Genomic DNA, 17,509 nt, shown 5'->3' on the forward strand with positions numbered 1-17,509 from the left:
ATTATGATCTACAATCTGTGTTGGCAAGTTGACATCTTCAAAAGTAAGGATTTCCATCTGTTTATAAGTGGAGATAAAATGTTAATTACAAGTGTCAGGATTTGACAGCTGTTCATGGGAACTGGTGCTAATGCAAATGAAAGGGGCCACTGTGAGGTTGAAATGGTAAAACGGGCCAATTGCAGAGGAAGAGTAGAAACGTGGCCTAAAAGCCAACAGGAGACAAGTGATGTGAAGCTGAATGCTTTGCTTGGTGAACAAAGCCACCTGTCGGGATACCTCAAGATGCAAACCGCAGATTACACAAAAAGGCCACATGAAACCGATCTAAAAGATCAAGACTGCACCAATTATGAGCAAGAGAAACCGCACCACAAACACGGTGAAGGCACTGTAGCATGTGTGTGCTTGGCTGCCACTTGTTTAAAGTAGAACATGAATGATGGAACTGCTGCTTTAAGTGGCAGGATGAATGCAGAAGTGACCGGAGCTTCGCATTTTGCTCAGATTCACTTCAAATGTTGCAAAACAGAAAGGAAACCACTTTGCAGGGGGAAAAAATGAATATTGAGATGTACTGCGAAAACATAAGAGGCAAAAGAATGAAGTCACCCTGCTGACCTCAACCTAACAGAGCATCTTTTGAGTCAGTGAAAGAACAAAGACCCACAACCAAGCAGCAGCTAAAGGCAGCTGCAGAGAGGGCCTGACAATGCCTGTCGAGGGACGATCCAGACTCCAAGCACTCAAGTATAAAAAATAATCCTGAAAGTCATGTTCATCACTTTTGAGCTTGTGTGAAATAACAGGTTATTTTTTGGGGGTTTATCTTGGTCTTTTTTTTTAAATAAATTCACAGTGTTTTTAAAGTGAAATTAGTGAAACAAGCAGTCAACATCACAAATGAGCTTTTCCTTCTTGGCATGGCAACGCTCCAGCGGCAGGTTCACAATCAAAGGTTTCAAACCAACCTGTGGAGCGCCAGCTCCAGGGCTTTAACTTCAGCAACATGTTATTATCCGTGTTAAAATGCAGCCAAGAGGGAAGTGTCTGTCTGTGTGGACTTGTTTCACATGTGGCAGAGCAGAGAGGCGGGGACACTTTGCATATTCACTTATCACAGTCAAATAAATTAGGCAAGGATCAGAGTTACATTTAAGCCATTTTGAGGCACGGCAGGGATATTTTCAAGGGGGAAAAAACCCACAAATGTATCTACATGTACAAATAACATTCTTAGGGCTTTAATCGATTTCTGAAGAGATTTTTATCCAATATTAGAATTAATGCATGAAGAGTAATTCTTTTAAGTCTTTTGTGGTTGTACAGAGCTGAAACTACAAAACCTGTCACTGTCAACATATGAATGGAACAAACTTCTAATCTAGTAGCAGATTTAGACTTCAGCCTGATGCCAATGATGCTCCAAACACGGATGTATACCAAGTGTCCAAAGGCCACAAACAAACAAACACGCCAACACCATTATGAGAAATGCTGTATCAAGTTTTATTGTTTGAGGTCATACTGAAACCTTACAAAGTTACACTTTTCAGAGAATGAAAAACTTAGGCAATGCAAGCAAGAATTCAGCTGAAGTTGAAGCTGTCCAGGCAAAACTGTAGACCTTTCTGCAGGTGAACCCCTACTAAACCCCAGCCTTCTCGTCCTCTGAGGGTCCGTCGTCCCGCTGGCTCTCTTGGGTAGTCCACATCAGACCTGACTGCGGCTCCCTGGGTTGAGTCGAATCTCCCAGATTTGGCCGGTTCACACGCTCAGCGACGTCTCCGCTGAGGATAAACTAGGACAGCGGCTCGGCTGATGCAGCGGCCGGTTGTGATGGGCTGGTGTTGGCAGAGGCTCCTGGCTGCCTGCTGTCGTCAGGAACCGGCAGCCGCAGGAAGTGCTGCAGAGCCAGAGCCACCTTCTCCGGACAAATGTTGTAAACTGGATGAGTTGGAGCCTAAAGGTAAAAACAGAATGATTCGTATTTGCCGTAGTGTTTCGGTGTGGCTGTGTGATTCAAGCAGTGTGTGCCCTCATTCACATAAACATATAATATGTTCCCGTTGTCTTTTTTTTTTCTTGAAAACATGGTCACACGCCCACTGCTGGGATCCTCTGTGAACCTGCCCGCAGTGTTAATTTACCATCAGAAATGCACGGCTATGCATGGGGGGGCATGCAGACTTACTGTCAGCAACTGTGAGTGCCAGTAAGAGAACAGGAAACAGGAAAATAAAACCAACTGCGAGTGCCGCTCATATCTTTGTGTGTAACCACGAGTCATTTGTCTTGTTTCCACTGCTTTTCTATGCAGGTTTCTGCTAACTGACTGCATTAAAACATTAGGACATTTTACTTTGACTTACCTACAAAGAAAAAATGAAACAACAAAAAAATGCATGCTGGAAAATGACATGATGCAAATATGCCCAAAGCTAAATTAGACATTAGGCTTTTAGTGAATCAACCTTTGGGAACAACTTCTGCAGATATGCATTTATAAAAACCCCAGATCATTAGGAGGTATGGTGGTGTGTTTAGTGCCACCACCTTTGGAGTTTTTTGCTTGTGTCTAATTTTCTCTCATTGTAACCGTTCAGACTGTCTTTGAGGTATACGTTTTGTTACGGTCATATTTGAGCATTGTTAGTCATTTTGTGTCGCCCTGGGTCCAAATAGCATCTTTTTATTGTTTTTCATTGGCTATTCTATGTATATTTGACGCTGTTTAGGATGTTATGCGTTTTTTCTGGCTTTGTTATCGTTGTCTTTCCATTTCTGGGACATGCATTATATTTCTGTAAAAAGACCAGCAGCGCTCTGACTGCTTGGGCCCCAAGGCTCATTCAGTAATCTGTCCATTATGTAGTTATAGTTTAACATAAAAAAAAAGCCTTAAGTCCATGCCACAGTCTGCTCAGCTGTTCTGTTAATCATGCAGCAGAGTGTGATAAACCAGAGAGTTCAGCCTATTACGTGAGCTTATGAGATGCTGGTTGGCAGATTTCGAGACCTTTGGACAAAACGATACTGGCTGTTTCCCTGATGTCAGAGTGGGAGTTTTCCATGGATTTTAATGGGAAGTAATACATAAAGTAAAACATGGATCTAAATAAATTCCTCATAAAACCTATTGCAAACCATATTTAATCAGCTTCTGAATAAGTCCACCCTTGTTTCTTTACACCTCCCGTCCCTGCTGCATGCTCACCAATCTGTTCTCCTCCTTGCCGAGGATCATCTCGTGATAGAGGTCAGTGTTTCCAAAGTGTTGTGCTATAGAGAGGCCGCTCAGGCAGTAACACGTGTGGTAGAAGTCTCTCGATCTGGAAACATAAAAGCATCACAGCAATGCACAAATGATACGCATGAGCTTAACCACATGAATCCTATTTGATTGCAGTGTGTAAATGTGCGCTGCTGTCAGCCTTTATGTGCGCGTTTGTGACCAGATGGTGTGGTACTGACTTGCCAGGCTTATCCAGAAGGCCCCCTCCTGGATTTTGACAGCACAGCAGGATGTACTCCTGCAAGGCCTGCTGCTCAAACATCCACTGCTGCCGACTCAGCTCCGACTCTCCTGCGCAAACGTAGATCAGTAAGTCCAAAATTGTGAGAACTCTACCACGGATACACAACAGAACAAACAAAAGACAGACGAAACTGATAAAAAGAAACAACACGTGACTTATCGGTTTTAATGGGCAAAAAAAGGGAAAACTTTGAAATCCAGTGATAATAAATTAAAAACTGAGGCGTCATGAAATAATCAAAACCTGCAGCCAATGAAAAACTGGTTAAACCGAAAATGATGAGCCTCAAATGTTTTCTCACCACCTCGATCATCGTCATTAAGGGGGTGTGACTAACACACAGGCCTCCTTCCCATGTCAGAGCTGATTGCCAACTGTTAACTTCTTACGTTTGGAACTGAAATGAACCCATTGAGGTCTGCCGGTGAATTTGTTGCCATTGAAAAGAATTCAAATTATACCCATCCTGGAGTTCAAAATAAAGAACAACCTTTTCAAGTCAAAATGAAATGTACCTTCTTTGAATAAGGCTCTGTGAAGAAGAGGCAAAAGTCCAGCTTGCCAGAAAGAGTAGCACCCGTCCACCAGTTTGTTACAGCGGCCTTGGAAACCTCCCTCGAATCGCATCTGTCTGCTGACCACCCAGCGCTGAGGAGAAAAGGTGACAAACACATTTAATGCGATTAGAAAAAGCTTGTGGAGACACGTGTGAATCTCTCTGGGACTCTAAATGTGAACTCAGAGTCAGTTTGAGGGTAATTAAAGTCACCTGCACCCTGTCAGTGACCACAGAGGACCGGAGATCGAGTCAAAGCAGAGGGACGTCTTAATATTTCAGAAATGGAAAGGAACTTGCTGTAGAGTTGCCACGGAAACGGCAAATTGACACACATTCAGTCTGCTCGGCTTGGATTGAGTAATTATGGGATATTAGCTTTAATAACAGTCTAGTCTGTCTGAGGAAGAGGAAGGAGGGATGTTTAACTTGATAATTCAAGAGGAGGTGGATGTCCACTGCAGCTGAGTTACAGCATGGTGAGCTCCTTTAAACCTTCAGACACACACCTCATACATAGTTAGAAAGTAAACCTAAAACATTCAATTCGCTTCCTCTTTACCTGGCAGGTAATATACAACGCAGTTCTCACACAACCCCAGCGCTATCGTCAAATAAAGCAGCGAGCAACAGGAAATTAAAAGGGAGGATTTACGGCAGTTGGACAATCAGCATGTTCTCACTTCAGAGTGCCATTCTTAAGTTTTGAACACACTCTAAAGACCTTCAAAGTGTTCATCCTCTCCACTTTTCAGAATTTTTAACAAATTCCAAGCAGGGTCCAGTCGATGCTCCTCACGAGAATAGAGAGTTTAAAGCACAGGGTTTAAAATAGTCCCATAGACCTGTGAGCTGCCGGCAATGGAACGCTTTCCTCAAAGTTAATGATTAATTCATTCTCTCCAAGATGAAACCGGGACTGACTCATCCTGCGTCACCTTATAGAGGACAACCTAAACACAACGTCCAACAAGGAACTTCAATGAAACTAAACTGGACTGGAACTCTGCCGTTTGATTTAGTGGACATTGCTTCCAGATCAGCAGAAATAATAGGCAGTAACACTGAATGTGACCATAATACAGCCATAAACATGACATCTGTCATAACCAGTAATGAGTCTTAATGTACATTTGTGAACATATCATTGAAAAGTTGGACTTGCATAACATGTCTTTGTTATAACAACTTCATATTAATGAGCTGTAGCTATCTGCTTTTCCAAATAGGTGTGCCCCTTTTAAAAAAACATAATCAAACCCTTTCCAACTGCTAGCGGCAACCTTTAAAGCGCTGAAGGCTACACATGCACTCACAGAACTAGTTGTGTTAAGCAACTTATTTTTCCTCCTGGCTACAAAAACTGGAAGAAATAATGTTGCACATTCACATGATCTACAGGCTGCAGCAAAGACCCATTTCTGACAAGCGTGACTCTCTCAGAGTTAAATCAATATCTTCAGCTGCTCATTTGATGCAGGACTGAATATTTAACAAACAAAACTCTGAGGCTTGTGGGGTTTTTATAAAACTTTATGGACGGTGTACTAATGATTAATTACGTTGTAGTGACCCGTATCATAGATCACACAGAAAGTGTCTCAGAGTGTGACATTTTAATGTGACATGGACTTTGATAAGTAGGCTGTTCCTGCTGCTTGGGTTCATGATGAGTTCAGTTGTTTGAACTGATGCTAACATTTGCATTAAAAGTGTAAAAACTTGCCGAATGACTCTGGTGCATAACACCCCTTCAAATGAAGTGTGGAGTTCTGATGCAATGTTTGCTTTGAACAGGAAACTTTCACTGTCTTACATATCAAACAACATTTTATTGCTCGCTCTGACACATCCTGTGCTCTCGTCCTGGTGTCAACTTTCACCTTTTGCTGTTTCTCTGTCCTTTTCCTCTTCATGAAAGGACAGGCAGCTGAGACTCTGCTCTCCTGTCACTGTGAACTACCACAGAGCTGTGATGTTGAACAATTTTATAAAAAACTGTTAACAAGGGGATTTTAGACCAGGTACATGCAAATTTAATTTTAACTGCACAACATTTGAATAAATTAGATGAATAGGCTACAGTAGCCTGATATTCCAACATACTGACTGCATACAAGTTGTTTGCATCTGGCCTGCAACAGAATCCCTGCACATAACTCAGAGCTTTGCCAGTGATGAAGCTCTGTGGCTGCGGTTCTCATCCTTTACTTCTTAAGGAGGAGGAAAATTACCTCAGAATTTCAACGCAGGGATCAATAAAGTATTGGCTCGAGCCACTGTTCGAAAAGCTAGATGAACTCTGCTCTCCGATATGGAAAGAAAAAAAAGAAAGATACTGTTGTACATAGCAGAAACTGTAAGTGAATACCAGGAGACTTGTGTCAGATGCAGAAGTTATCAGTTATCTTATGGCATGAAATCTCTTCTTCTCTGCTTCTGTGTTCAAGAAAAGAGATAATGCTCAAGCACAAAGGCTCTGTTGAGGCCGATAGTGATGGCATCTGCAGGAAAAACTTTGACTCGGGGCAAATAGTTCCAGGAGTGAAAGAGCGAAGGAGGAGGCTCACTCACTAGCAAGGCTTTGAGATCCAGCATATGTTCTTTACCCAGGATGACGAGGGCGGCCGTGCCACAGAAAGTGTAACCACCGTGTGCCTCCAAACCTGGAACTCCACTCAGACCGCCCTCCCAGTTCTGACACCTGCAGTCAGAAGAAACAGCCACTAAAACATGCCACCAAACCACATCCTGGAGAAACTGCAACAAAAATGGCTTTATTAAAGAGCTGCTGCTTCCTTCAGCCGCACCTGAGGATCCAGTTGGTCGTGTCCTCAAACAGTTTGGGAGTGATGACGTTCGTGAGCGATGCTACAGAAGCTGCACAGTAGGCACTCCTATGGAAAGACAAAATACGGGCTGATACAGATCAGCAACAAAAGATGTGGGCAAGCCAGAAGCCTGCTCCGATTACATTCATCTTCCAAAGCATTGTGCTTTTAGACTGCCAGAAGGGCAAACAAAAACATCCATTTGTTGGGCATTCACCTGCGCTACAAAGTCATCACAGGTGACATTTTGTTTTCCTGCAAAGCTTTCACAACTAGTAACTTATCAAGAATTGATTGATTAAAGTTGAATTAAGCAGCAATGTGTTGTCGGTCTAAAACCCGCACGAGCATGATGTGATCGTCTCAGCTAAAAAATAAATAAAAATAAATAAAAATAAATAGTGATTCTATGAATCTAAAATAATGTTGTTGCTTCTCCTTTACTCTCTGTGCTCTGCCACTTCCCTGCTGATGGAAATGGGAACAAACAGCAGTTATCCAGTACAACAAAGTCTGTTGTTCAGTGATTTGCTAAAAACAGCTGGGGTCTGTGGACCCGTTGAGGACTTTTTTCAGTTAAGGACAGATGCACAGTTTGTGTTTGCAGTGCGTACTGGCAGCAGCAAACAACTCCAGATGATCTACAGAAGCCAAATTCATGCCAATACAGCGGTGTTTATGGACTATGGAGATCTATAGCACAGATGATTAGGTTACGTTTTAATTCCAGAAACCAGCTGAGTGATGAATGAAGTAATTTAAGTCATTTTTTGGTCCTTTAAGAGAAATTTTTGAGAGAAATGATCAAATTTATAGTGGAATAAATGGTAGCTCTGAGCAGTTCCTGCTACTTCTGATGCTGATAAAACCTCTTTAACCCACAGGACCTGGCTGCTTTTCTTGGCTTATTAGAAGCTGACATTTTTAAGAAGCATGGTTTTCACAGACACTAATAATAAACTCTGAGCTTTTATCAATTTAACGAATCCATGATAAAAGCTCAGGGACTTTCAATCACTGGTGACAGGTAAGAAGCTCCTCTGAAAATGAATACGCAAGTTTGACTCTTGGGGTTCTTTGAAACAGAGAACGGCACCTGAAAGACAACTTATTTGGTAAAACAGTGCCAGAAAAAGCTGAATGAAAGAGAGAAGCAAACACACGGACAGCACTCAAACCAGATAAAGCCACTGCTATGTGATCAACATGTAGATATTTTTTCTTTCAACCCCAAACAGATATTAAAAATGCAAAGAAAGTTCCTTCTTACTTAATGGAAACACTTAATGTGTAATAAACCTAATGAAAAACAATGATCCACATCATCAGCAAAGGTGCTGTATGACTCTAATTTGGTCGTATACGGATATTTCTGTGAGATCCATATAAAGCTAATTCTAATCCTGGAAAAAGAGAATACAAACAATAAAACAAATAAATAAAAGAGGAAAGAAAACAGAAGGTGAAGCTTTATATTCTGAACTCTCACCTGACATCCACCTCCCCTCCAACGTGCATCACAAAGGAGCCATCTGGCTGCTTCACTGACCATAGGAAATCTAACAGCTTCTCCCTGGAGAGAATCCGCACAGGAGGAGAAGAAGCAAACCGTTGTGAAAAGAATGTGGAACAGTGTTAACTTCTCCAAATTCAATAGTACAGTAATGCAAAGTCAAAAAATCCACCCTAAATCTGCTTCAAAGTAATGAAACAGTATCTTCAGCCTGTTAGTGGACTAATAAATAAAAAGGGTGCTCTTATATTAGAAATGGTTGAATAACATTAAGACTAGACACCTGAAGTGTTTCCTTAAGACAGTTTTTATGGCGAAGCACTGCAGACCTAATCCATGATTAGGTCTAAAAGGAATTTAAAGGAATAAATCATGCAGGTCAAACAACCAATCATCATACAGCCATTGGTAAAAGCTTTGAATAACATTTATTATCTTCTAAAAAAGACACGAGCAATGGAACACTGAGCTCTTGAAGATGATGTGCTGGAAACACAGGGCTTGTTTTTATAAGACAAGTACCACTGGTGGAAGGCATGTGGGGGAAGGAGGGGTTATCAGTGTGGTCCGATCCAACAGAAAAGCTGTGCCAGCACAGATTTTAGAAAACATTAATCCTGGCTTTGTAAGAAAGGTTAGTTTCTCTTCATGCTTTTTCCTGAGATTTAAGTGTAATAACTGTTTACACGGCTGATTTCAGAAATGTCTAAACAAACTACAGGTAACAAAGTAAACCAGTAAGTCTGTAAGAGTGCAGTGAATGAGGCAATGTAGCCGAATATACCGGTTTATAACATTGTAGGCCTCCTCTGTGCCGATGATACAGAGGGCGTTGACGGCAGCGTAGGTGGGTGCGAGGTGGGCGTGCTGCCCTGGTCCTCCAGCGAACCCCCCTGATGGGCTTTGACAGTGTGCCAGAAACTGACACACACTGCAGAGAAAAGATTTAGAGGTCATAAACTTTTTTTTTTTTTTTTAAACAGGCAGTATTAAGGAACAGGTGAAGGCTTTTAAACGTAAAAACAGATACCAAACAGCATTTTTGATGATCTGAAAAAAAAAAAAAAAACACAACCTGACGAATCTACAACTTACACCCCCTAGTTTTATTTTATATAAATGAAGTAAGCTGGACTACATGAGGCTAACAGATGTGTATGAGTTTCAGATTCTGCTCATTCTGATGGGCAATTCTGGTAGTTTCTACAAAGCACAAAATGCTCAGAAAATCTCTCTAATCATCTACTTTTGAACTCTAGAAAATGGTTAATTGGGGTTTACGCTTTAGGTAATCATCGCTTCTCTTTCACTAACCCCTAATCCTAAGTTTTTAGCATTTGAACTGGACAAATTCATATCACCATATATGAGCTCTCATTTCTCTTCTCTGGGCTGCAGGCACAGCAGAGTATAAAACAAGCACTATCGTGTTATTTTAGTTTAGCTGACGTGTCACAGAGGACAAACCGTCTCAGCCACAGTTTCCTTTCTTCCCAGCCTCGGTGCACAAAGCTCCCTCTCTCACAAATGTTCTTTTCATCCTCTGCCGGGGAGAGGAATCATAAAACTGTGAGTATGCCTGGAGCCAACTGAGTTGGAAGGGAAGCCTACATTAAGTTTGGCCAACCAGCCTGGTGCCAGCACTGACCTGAGAACAGTCACGGGACAGAGCAAGCAATCTGTTGTAGGGTTGCATTGTTAGAAATCCTTCAACGGGACCAGTGTGTTAGCGTGTGTGTGTGTGTGTGTCTGTGTGTGTGTGTGTGTGTGTGTGTGTGTTAGCGTGTGTGTGTGTGTGTGTGTGTGACGATGAGGGCCGCGCCAGCCGGTGGTGCTGGCACACCTCACAGTAATAATGAGAGCGTGGGCTGGCAGTCTGGCATCAAAACTAGCTACGTGGTTTGCAAAAATGTTACTTTTGAAAGGCAGTAATTTTATCAAGTGATGTTTTTATTTGGAATAATAAAAAATATCTGCAGGGCTGGCTGCACACTGTACAACTACACTAAACGTCTATTAATAATCTAGCACTGCAGCAGTATTTGCTTTTCTGTATCAATTATGAAAAATCCCTGGCAGTGGACAGGCTTTGTTAAGCTGCTTTTGTTCCTGGTTGTAGATTGTAAACCTGTGTGTGTGTGTGTGTGTGTGTGTGTGTGTGTGTTTGACTCACTCTGAGGCGACAGCAGCAGGAATAGGCTCCTCTAATAACTCCAAACTGTGAAGAATCCAAAAGCAAAGCCACGGTCTGCTAGCATCCAGACACTACAAACACACACATCACAAAACGGGCATCAGCTGTACAATTACAGCAATCAACATGGCAGTGAGAGGCAGAGATGAGTGAAAACAAGTCTGTCGGCCATAGGAGAGGCAGAGACACACAGAAACCCGTCTCACCACTTATATGCTCTCTTTAGGTGTGGTTAATATATGATCCAGTTTCATATTTATGTTTTAAATAACACTGCTGCTTTTGGTTTTGACTTTATAAAATCAAACCGTGGCTCAGTGTTTGCGACACGGCTGCAATGTTAAAGTGAAGGCTGCAACTCAAACGTGAGTTACTTTGCTTGAGGGGAGGCCAGTCACAGATGCTCACAGGTGGCAGTAAAGCACACACACACAGAAAAAAAACAGAGGTGACTTTCCCAAAAGCAAAGAAGCATTGCTCCTTCTGCATGGTGTAATTTGTAAGCAGTGGCTCTTACTGACACTCAGCAACAAACATAACCTCTAAATGAATGCAGGTAGGACCTTCGCTTGCATCCAAACGCCTGGTAATTTACGTCATCTCGATAACACACAACACGTGCTTTAAGATTATATAAATCCATGAGAGGATAATTCATGTGTTCTTTAGTAACTGGAAGGGATGCTGTACCTCATAAGCGTCTGATAAGTGACGTAAGCCCTTCTTGAGATATTGGTAGTGTTGATCCCGCAACAACGTTGGCCTGAAGAACAAACACAAGATAAAAAGATTAATTACAAACAAAAATTTGTTTAGTCAACTTAATAATGAGTAACTTAAAGTTACGACACAGACACAATATGATAAGAGACGAATATGTTTGAAATAATCAGCTAAAAACAAAGTCCACACACTGGAACCTTAAGGTAGCATAAAATCTGAGGGAATCAAGCTAATGAAATGATTTTACCACTAAAATGTATGATCGGTTATATTTTCCAGGTATTTTAGAACCCAATGAGTATAATCAGTGACTCCTTTTTATGCAAAGTGCAACAAACTGTACTCCTTAAAAACAAATACCTAAATCCTGGGCATGTCACATGCACCAGTGTACACAAATCAGCCACAGCATTGACAGGTGAAGTGAATGAACACTAACATTGTCATTACAATGCAATGCCCGACTCAAAAATCCTTGGTTCAGGACCTGAAACAATGCGGCAGCCTCAACACACCCACTCAATGGCAACAACAGCTCCTGACAGAAGTGGCCTCGCAAGACAAAAAGCATTTGTCCCCCTAGGTGAGTTAAACTGCCAGTAAAGGCTTGAGGAACACGTTAAACAGCCAGAGGCTATCAAGTATCTGCATGCAGCAGAACAAGGCCGTAACTAAACTAAAGCCTGGTGCACACTGTGCCGTTCTCAGCCATCCCAGCTGACAGACGACCAACGTCAAAGACAACACGAGACGAGTGTCTAACAGTGTCTGAGATGAAGGGCAGTGTAAGGTGTTCTTTTAGCCGTGTGTCTGCTGCTTCGACCTACGTCTCCCCATCTATGAACAGGAGCGTGGCACAGAATGAGGTGTTGATCAACACCAAGCCTGCAGCCACATTGTATAAAAAACTAAAACACATCTAAACAGTGTCCTGTAGTTGGAAGTCAAACGACCTAAACCGAACATGTAGAATTCTAACTACGTGTCAAAACCAAACCCGGTTGAGCTGCGGCAGCAGCGGCCTCATCTGTATGATGTGTGCAGCAGCTCACATCTGTGCAGAGAAAGACACAGAACGGGAGAAAATAAAGGAGGAATTACAACCTCTAAGTAGAAAGCAAACCAGCAGTGAGCTGGGCAGTCGTTTTTCAGTCCATCAGCTGACTTTACGCCAGCATAATGCTTAGAATCTGTCTCACTCTTCCTGGTTCACCGGGTATCTTCATCCTACTGTTTGCATACATCAAACATGATGTCATAGCCAAGATCACCAGATACCAGTCGCACAGTGTGGCTTGCAGTAAACTTATCTGAAGGCTAAAATAGCACATTTTGCAGGTGCCAACAAAAATGAACTAATGCCAGACAACAGAGACACCCTGAGAGGTCTCATGTCCCTGGTATTACTGTTGTGGATGATTAGATTACAGCAGAATATCCAGACTCCAGGAAGACAACTATATAAAATCGCAAAAGAAAGCTCCACACACCATAAATAAATCTGTGCACTTTATCTGCTGTTAGAGCAGTTTCTGTATTTTCTTCAGCAAAGCAAGTTTAACGCATAAACAAATGCATATGAGAGAATATAAAACAAAAAAATAGGAGCCCGAGTCAAAAGTTGTTCCCGTCATTGTTTTTTATGTCACGGTTGCATGTGGGCACCACAGGATGGACTGTGCAACGTTCATGTGCATCTCGCTTGTTGCACACACAGGTATGTGTTAATGGCACTCCCGCCCTCCTCCGCACCCACCCGATCCTGTTCTATGCTTGCCCTTTCCATGCAGTGTCTTACCTCCCCCTTACCCTGACGAACTATCTTCCCACACAGAGTTAGTCACAGATCATTATCAGAGTTTTCATTGAAGCAAATATGCAACACAACAACAATCAGAGGGAAACACGAGAGCAGCGCTCAGCAGCTAAAAGCCAGTCTGCCCACCACATCAGACGCGGATTCATCACGCCCTTCTAAAAGTTAAGGGCAGACAAGGCCTCAGTGTAAAATGAAACCAATTAGCTCAGCATCAAACTGATTTCAAGTGCTCACCCACGTGGCGTGTTAATTCCAGCATATATGTGATGCTGGCAGGAGGCGCTGTGCTGGATTTCAAGATTCAATGCTCACTCATTTCAAATAACCAAAGTGAAATTTGTTTAGTTTTCTTACATACCAGCAGCAGGTATGTACAAACTCATCAGGAGATCTCAGATAATAAAAAAAAGAGCTGGAAGCCTTCATTTCCTGAAAGAAAAACTCCCTCTCAATTCAATGTTGATCCAGATGTTGAACACTAATTTCGCCTTACCTGTTGAAAAGTGAAATAAAGCTATAGACCAAAAACAGATGACATCAACTAAATGCAAGGCCCTCTTCTTCCTAATACCATTCATTTTCTATTAGTACCAAATGCATTTCCACACCAGATGCAGTGCCGGCAACAAACAGATCCAGCAGTTGGAATAGAAATGAGATGAGTCACCTCACTGAGAAGTGATGACAACCGATAGCAAAAGCAAATACGTGGGCTGATCCACACAGCGCTCAGATAACAGCCGTCATACGTCACGGTACAACCATCTCTGTTAGCAAACAGCCTGTGAAGGTGAACGTTCTTGAAAGTGCCTCAGAATGGCTGCAGACCTTTTCAACATTATGGCATCCCTAAGAATAGATGACCTCATGCCTGAATCAAAAGCAAGGAAAGCAGCTTCACTTTCTGCTTTCTGGAAACAGGCAAGATAGCTTCTCACACGGTTTTTATAGCAGCGAAACCCTGTTCTGAGACAGAAATGGAAGAAAAAGAGGCTAAATTTCACAGTTTACTTCATATGAAAGTTATTCATTTTCTGATTTTGTGTCATCGTCAACTTTCACAAATCTCATGTAGGTCTACACTGATTGCAGGTGTTATAAATACAGCCCTGCATCACACTCATGCGTAATGGCTGCACAAGACCTGTCTAATGAGAAAACAAACAATGTCCAAAACAAATAATTTGAAGATCCAGAAAGCTGTTTCAGAAAACATCATTTCAGATCATCTCCACATTGACTGTATACTGTTCAGGCTGTGTTTTCATATGCAGCAGATAAAACAGGAGTTACTGGTTCTCTAATGTGTCCTTAACGCACATTTTTGCAGCTTGTTTATAATCTGACCTTTTCTTTTTTATCTCTGTTGGGCTGTCACAAGCTGATCGCTTTTTTTTCTTTTTTCTTTTTTTTTTCCTTGGTCGCGATTACAGAGCTGCGATCACCAAATGAAAAAAGATTTCCTTTTTCTCCGCTTTGCTGTTGTGAGTCTTTGTTTCACTCTGCTTCTTCTTTGCTGCTGCTTTCATTGTTACATCCATTTAGTTGCCATGCAGACGGTGTCTTGAGGTGCAAATGACAAAATAGACGAATAAAATTTACGAATAAAAATGGGAGTGGAAATCAGGTTTGTGTGCATGTGTGTAGTTTCACGATGATTAAGAGTTTAAAAAGGATTTATAAAAGAGAACCATTAGTACACTTTATGAATATGCTAAAAGAAGTGTATTCCCATTTCTGCCTTTGTGTGGATGCACAGTTTGATGTCTCTTGCTCCCGGATATACAAATGAAAACAGCTCTAGAACGAGAATAATGTCTAATTATAACCATGTTTTTTCTGACAGTAAGAAAAATGCAATGTACGGCTCACGAGGTATAATGTCAAATAAGCACGGATATTGAAAGCTTTGAGACAAAACTCTTGAAATGCTCTGCTTTTCTATTTCTTATCGATAAACGGACTGCAGGTACTTACTGTGGTAAGCTGTGAATTTGCTTGTAAACGGTGATGACTTCTTCAATGCTGCTCTCCACTTTTTTCTAGATTTAAATAGAAGCAAAGGGGAATATCAGCAATAGTTTAATGAAGAGTGGCGGTTGCTTCTATGGCAACAACAAAACATGCATTTATAGATATTAAACTGTACTGACTCTATCGAACTCCATCAATACTCCCCGTTTGAGTAAATTGTGAAACTTAGACAACATATCATGTAACACATTAATTACAAACTGTATCTCTGTATTTTCAATAAGACGTACGTAGACATTTCTTAGTTATATTTCTGTCCCCGACTCGCTGAGACAAGTTTCCGTTCACCTTGTTTTAAGTTGAAGTCCAGAGAAATCCACAGGTGAAACAACATGTTTTTTTATGTCATTCTTCAATAAGTTTACACGTGAACATTTTGTTAAATTGTTATCTGCCGGTTGATGACATGTTTTACTGGCAGTCCAATATGGATACTTTCATCTGACTTTCAGATGTTTTGGATCAACAGCTGTCCTACTTTATTACTTATTGACAGTTGTTGTGACCTTTTTAATTGAACTGATATATAAAATTGTTATCAATTCAATTAATATCATCTTCACATCACCCGTCTCCCCTCTGCTGTTCTTTCCCGAGGTGGGTTTCTATCCAAATAAAGTAAATTTCCACAGAACTTCCTCAAAATTTGAAAACATCTCTGTCCCCTTCACTTACACCATTATTGTTCATTAATAAGGACAGCATGTGGCGCTAATTCTGAGGTCCAACAATCCATTGTTTATGAACATCATGAACAATTTGCACATGGCTGGAAATGCAACTACACTAAAAAGCAGCAGAGACTTTCATACTCAGTTGAAAATTCAATCAGTCCACCCGAATTAGGATTGTTTATTTATGACCTGGAGTGAAAGCGCAATGAAATGATTGGATTTTGATTTTTTTAGCATAACTGCTAGTATTGTGGAGAATGTGAAGCTGATGTCACACCGTGTTGGAAACACTGTAGTTGTCTAAACTGAAGTTATGATCGCCCCTTTTCCCTCTTTAATGTAATTTCAAGTTGGACATAACACTCCAATATTATCTTGGTTGAAAGAGTATAAAATATTCACATAAAAGAAAAAAAGAAAATGTACCAACACTGACAGATCAAAACCAAGTCCAATATTAACATAACTAAAAACAACTGTATGCTGTTTTGATTGGATGAGCAAAGGAGCATTTTTAGACTATGTATAAGATTACAAGGAGAGCACTTATTTGGAACAATAATGGATTAATATCAACAAAAAAAAACAAAAAATAGGGTATCTGAATTTCCATCCATGGCCCTGGGTGAACTTAATCTCACTGGAGATATAAAAGCAGACTGTAGGATCTGTAGGATTTTTGCAAAAGTCTCATTAACAGTATTTAGACATGGCCTAAGAGCTTTGCTACTTGGCAAGGGGCGATGTCAAGTTCATTAAAAAAAACTTAATCTCATTATAGATTAAAGCTAGCTAAGTAGGGGCTAAAGTTTGCTAACTGAAGTGGGATAAATGACGAGCAAACGACGGCGAAGGAGTTTTTATTCTTTGAATCAACTGGGCGAATAAATAAAATGTAGTGTGTCACCCCAGAAACTGACACGGTTTTCCAGCCGCACCTCCATCCCGAGTTCACACCAGAACGTTAGCATTAGCCACATTACCTAACAAAGCTAATCTGCTCACCTGCTCCACTGAAGTCACCGTTTCCACGCCGTCATCCACGAACATTTCTGCCGCGTGGTGCTCACTGAAGCACCGCAGAGGTGTCGGCATGCCGTCCATGGTGATAACCGGGGCCGCTATCTGCTGAGACGATGGGAGTGAAACGCTAATTTAACTAATGTTACTTTGTTTTGGTAGTTTTTTCACTTTACTAAAACAGCTTCCTGTTCAGGTTGGAATTGGCGGAAGTTGCGTGAACATCAGCTACGGCGACTTCAAAGGAACAAACTTTTTTCAGTCCGCTCCATGTGTGTAGTGTGATAACGTGCAGATGCTGTCCATGTGCTGCCTCTGGGAAATGTGTTTAGCACAAATTTTACAATGTTTACGACTGTGTGTGTTTTACTAATATTTGTAGTCCCTAATATTTATACCATAACATAAGTGTTTCAGTACAGACGTCGAAGGAAGCAATGAGTAGGCAATCGCATGTATTATTTCTACCGTGCATCTGAATCCAGTCAGCGTCTTGATCACAAAACCACCCTGAATAATGCGGGTTGGCGTTCAAAATAAAGGCACAATTTGAGTTCCCGTGAAGTGGAGTACAACACTTGAAGCTCAGACCTGGAAACAAGATCC

At 41.3% G+C, this 17,509-nt stretch overlaps 2 protein-coding genes across 2 annotated transcripts in view; one reads left to right on the plus strand and one right to left on the minus strand.

Annotated features, from left to right (window-relative positions):
• Positions 1 to 17,509, plus strand: part of srsf5b (serine and arginine rich splicing factor 5b) — a 161,824-nt gene that overhangs the window by 28,776 nt on the left and 115,539 nt on the right. The window lies entirely within an intron of this gene.
• On the minus strand, positions 1,486 to 17,120 carry fntb (farnesyltransferase, CAAX box, subunit beta). The gene is made up of 12 exons (XM_072362441.1): positions 16,889 to 17,120; positions 15,153 to 15,217; positions 11,324 to 11,396; positions 10,613 to 10,704; positions 9,224 to 9,370; positions 8,416 to 8,499; positions 6,906 to 6,992; positions 6,670 to 6,799; positions 4,055 to 4,187; positions 3,475 to 3,586; positions 3,218 to 3,332; positions 1,486 to 1,963 (listed from the first exon to the last, which is right to left on the minus strand). The coding sequence occupies exons 1-12, from the start codon at positions 16,985 to 16,987 to the stop codon at positions 1,802 to 1,804; spliced, it is 1,299 nt and encodes a 432-aa protein (XP_072218542.1). The 5' UTR covers positions 16,988 to 17,120; the 3' UTR covers positions 1,486 to 1,801.

The sequence above is a fragment of the Leuresthes tenuis genome, unplaced genomic scaffold (assembly GCF_036924035.1).
Source record: "Leuresthes tenuis unplaced genomic scaffold, fLeuTen1.0.hap1 SCAF_13, whole genome shotgun sequence".
In the NCBI taxonomy this organism is placed as follows: Eukaryota; Metazoa; Chordata; class Actinopteri; order Atheriniformes; family Atherinopsidae; genus Leuresthes; species Leuresthes tenuis.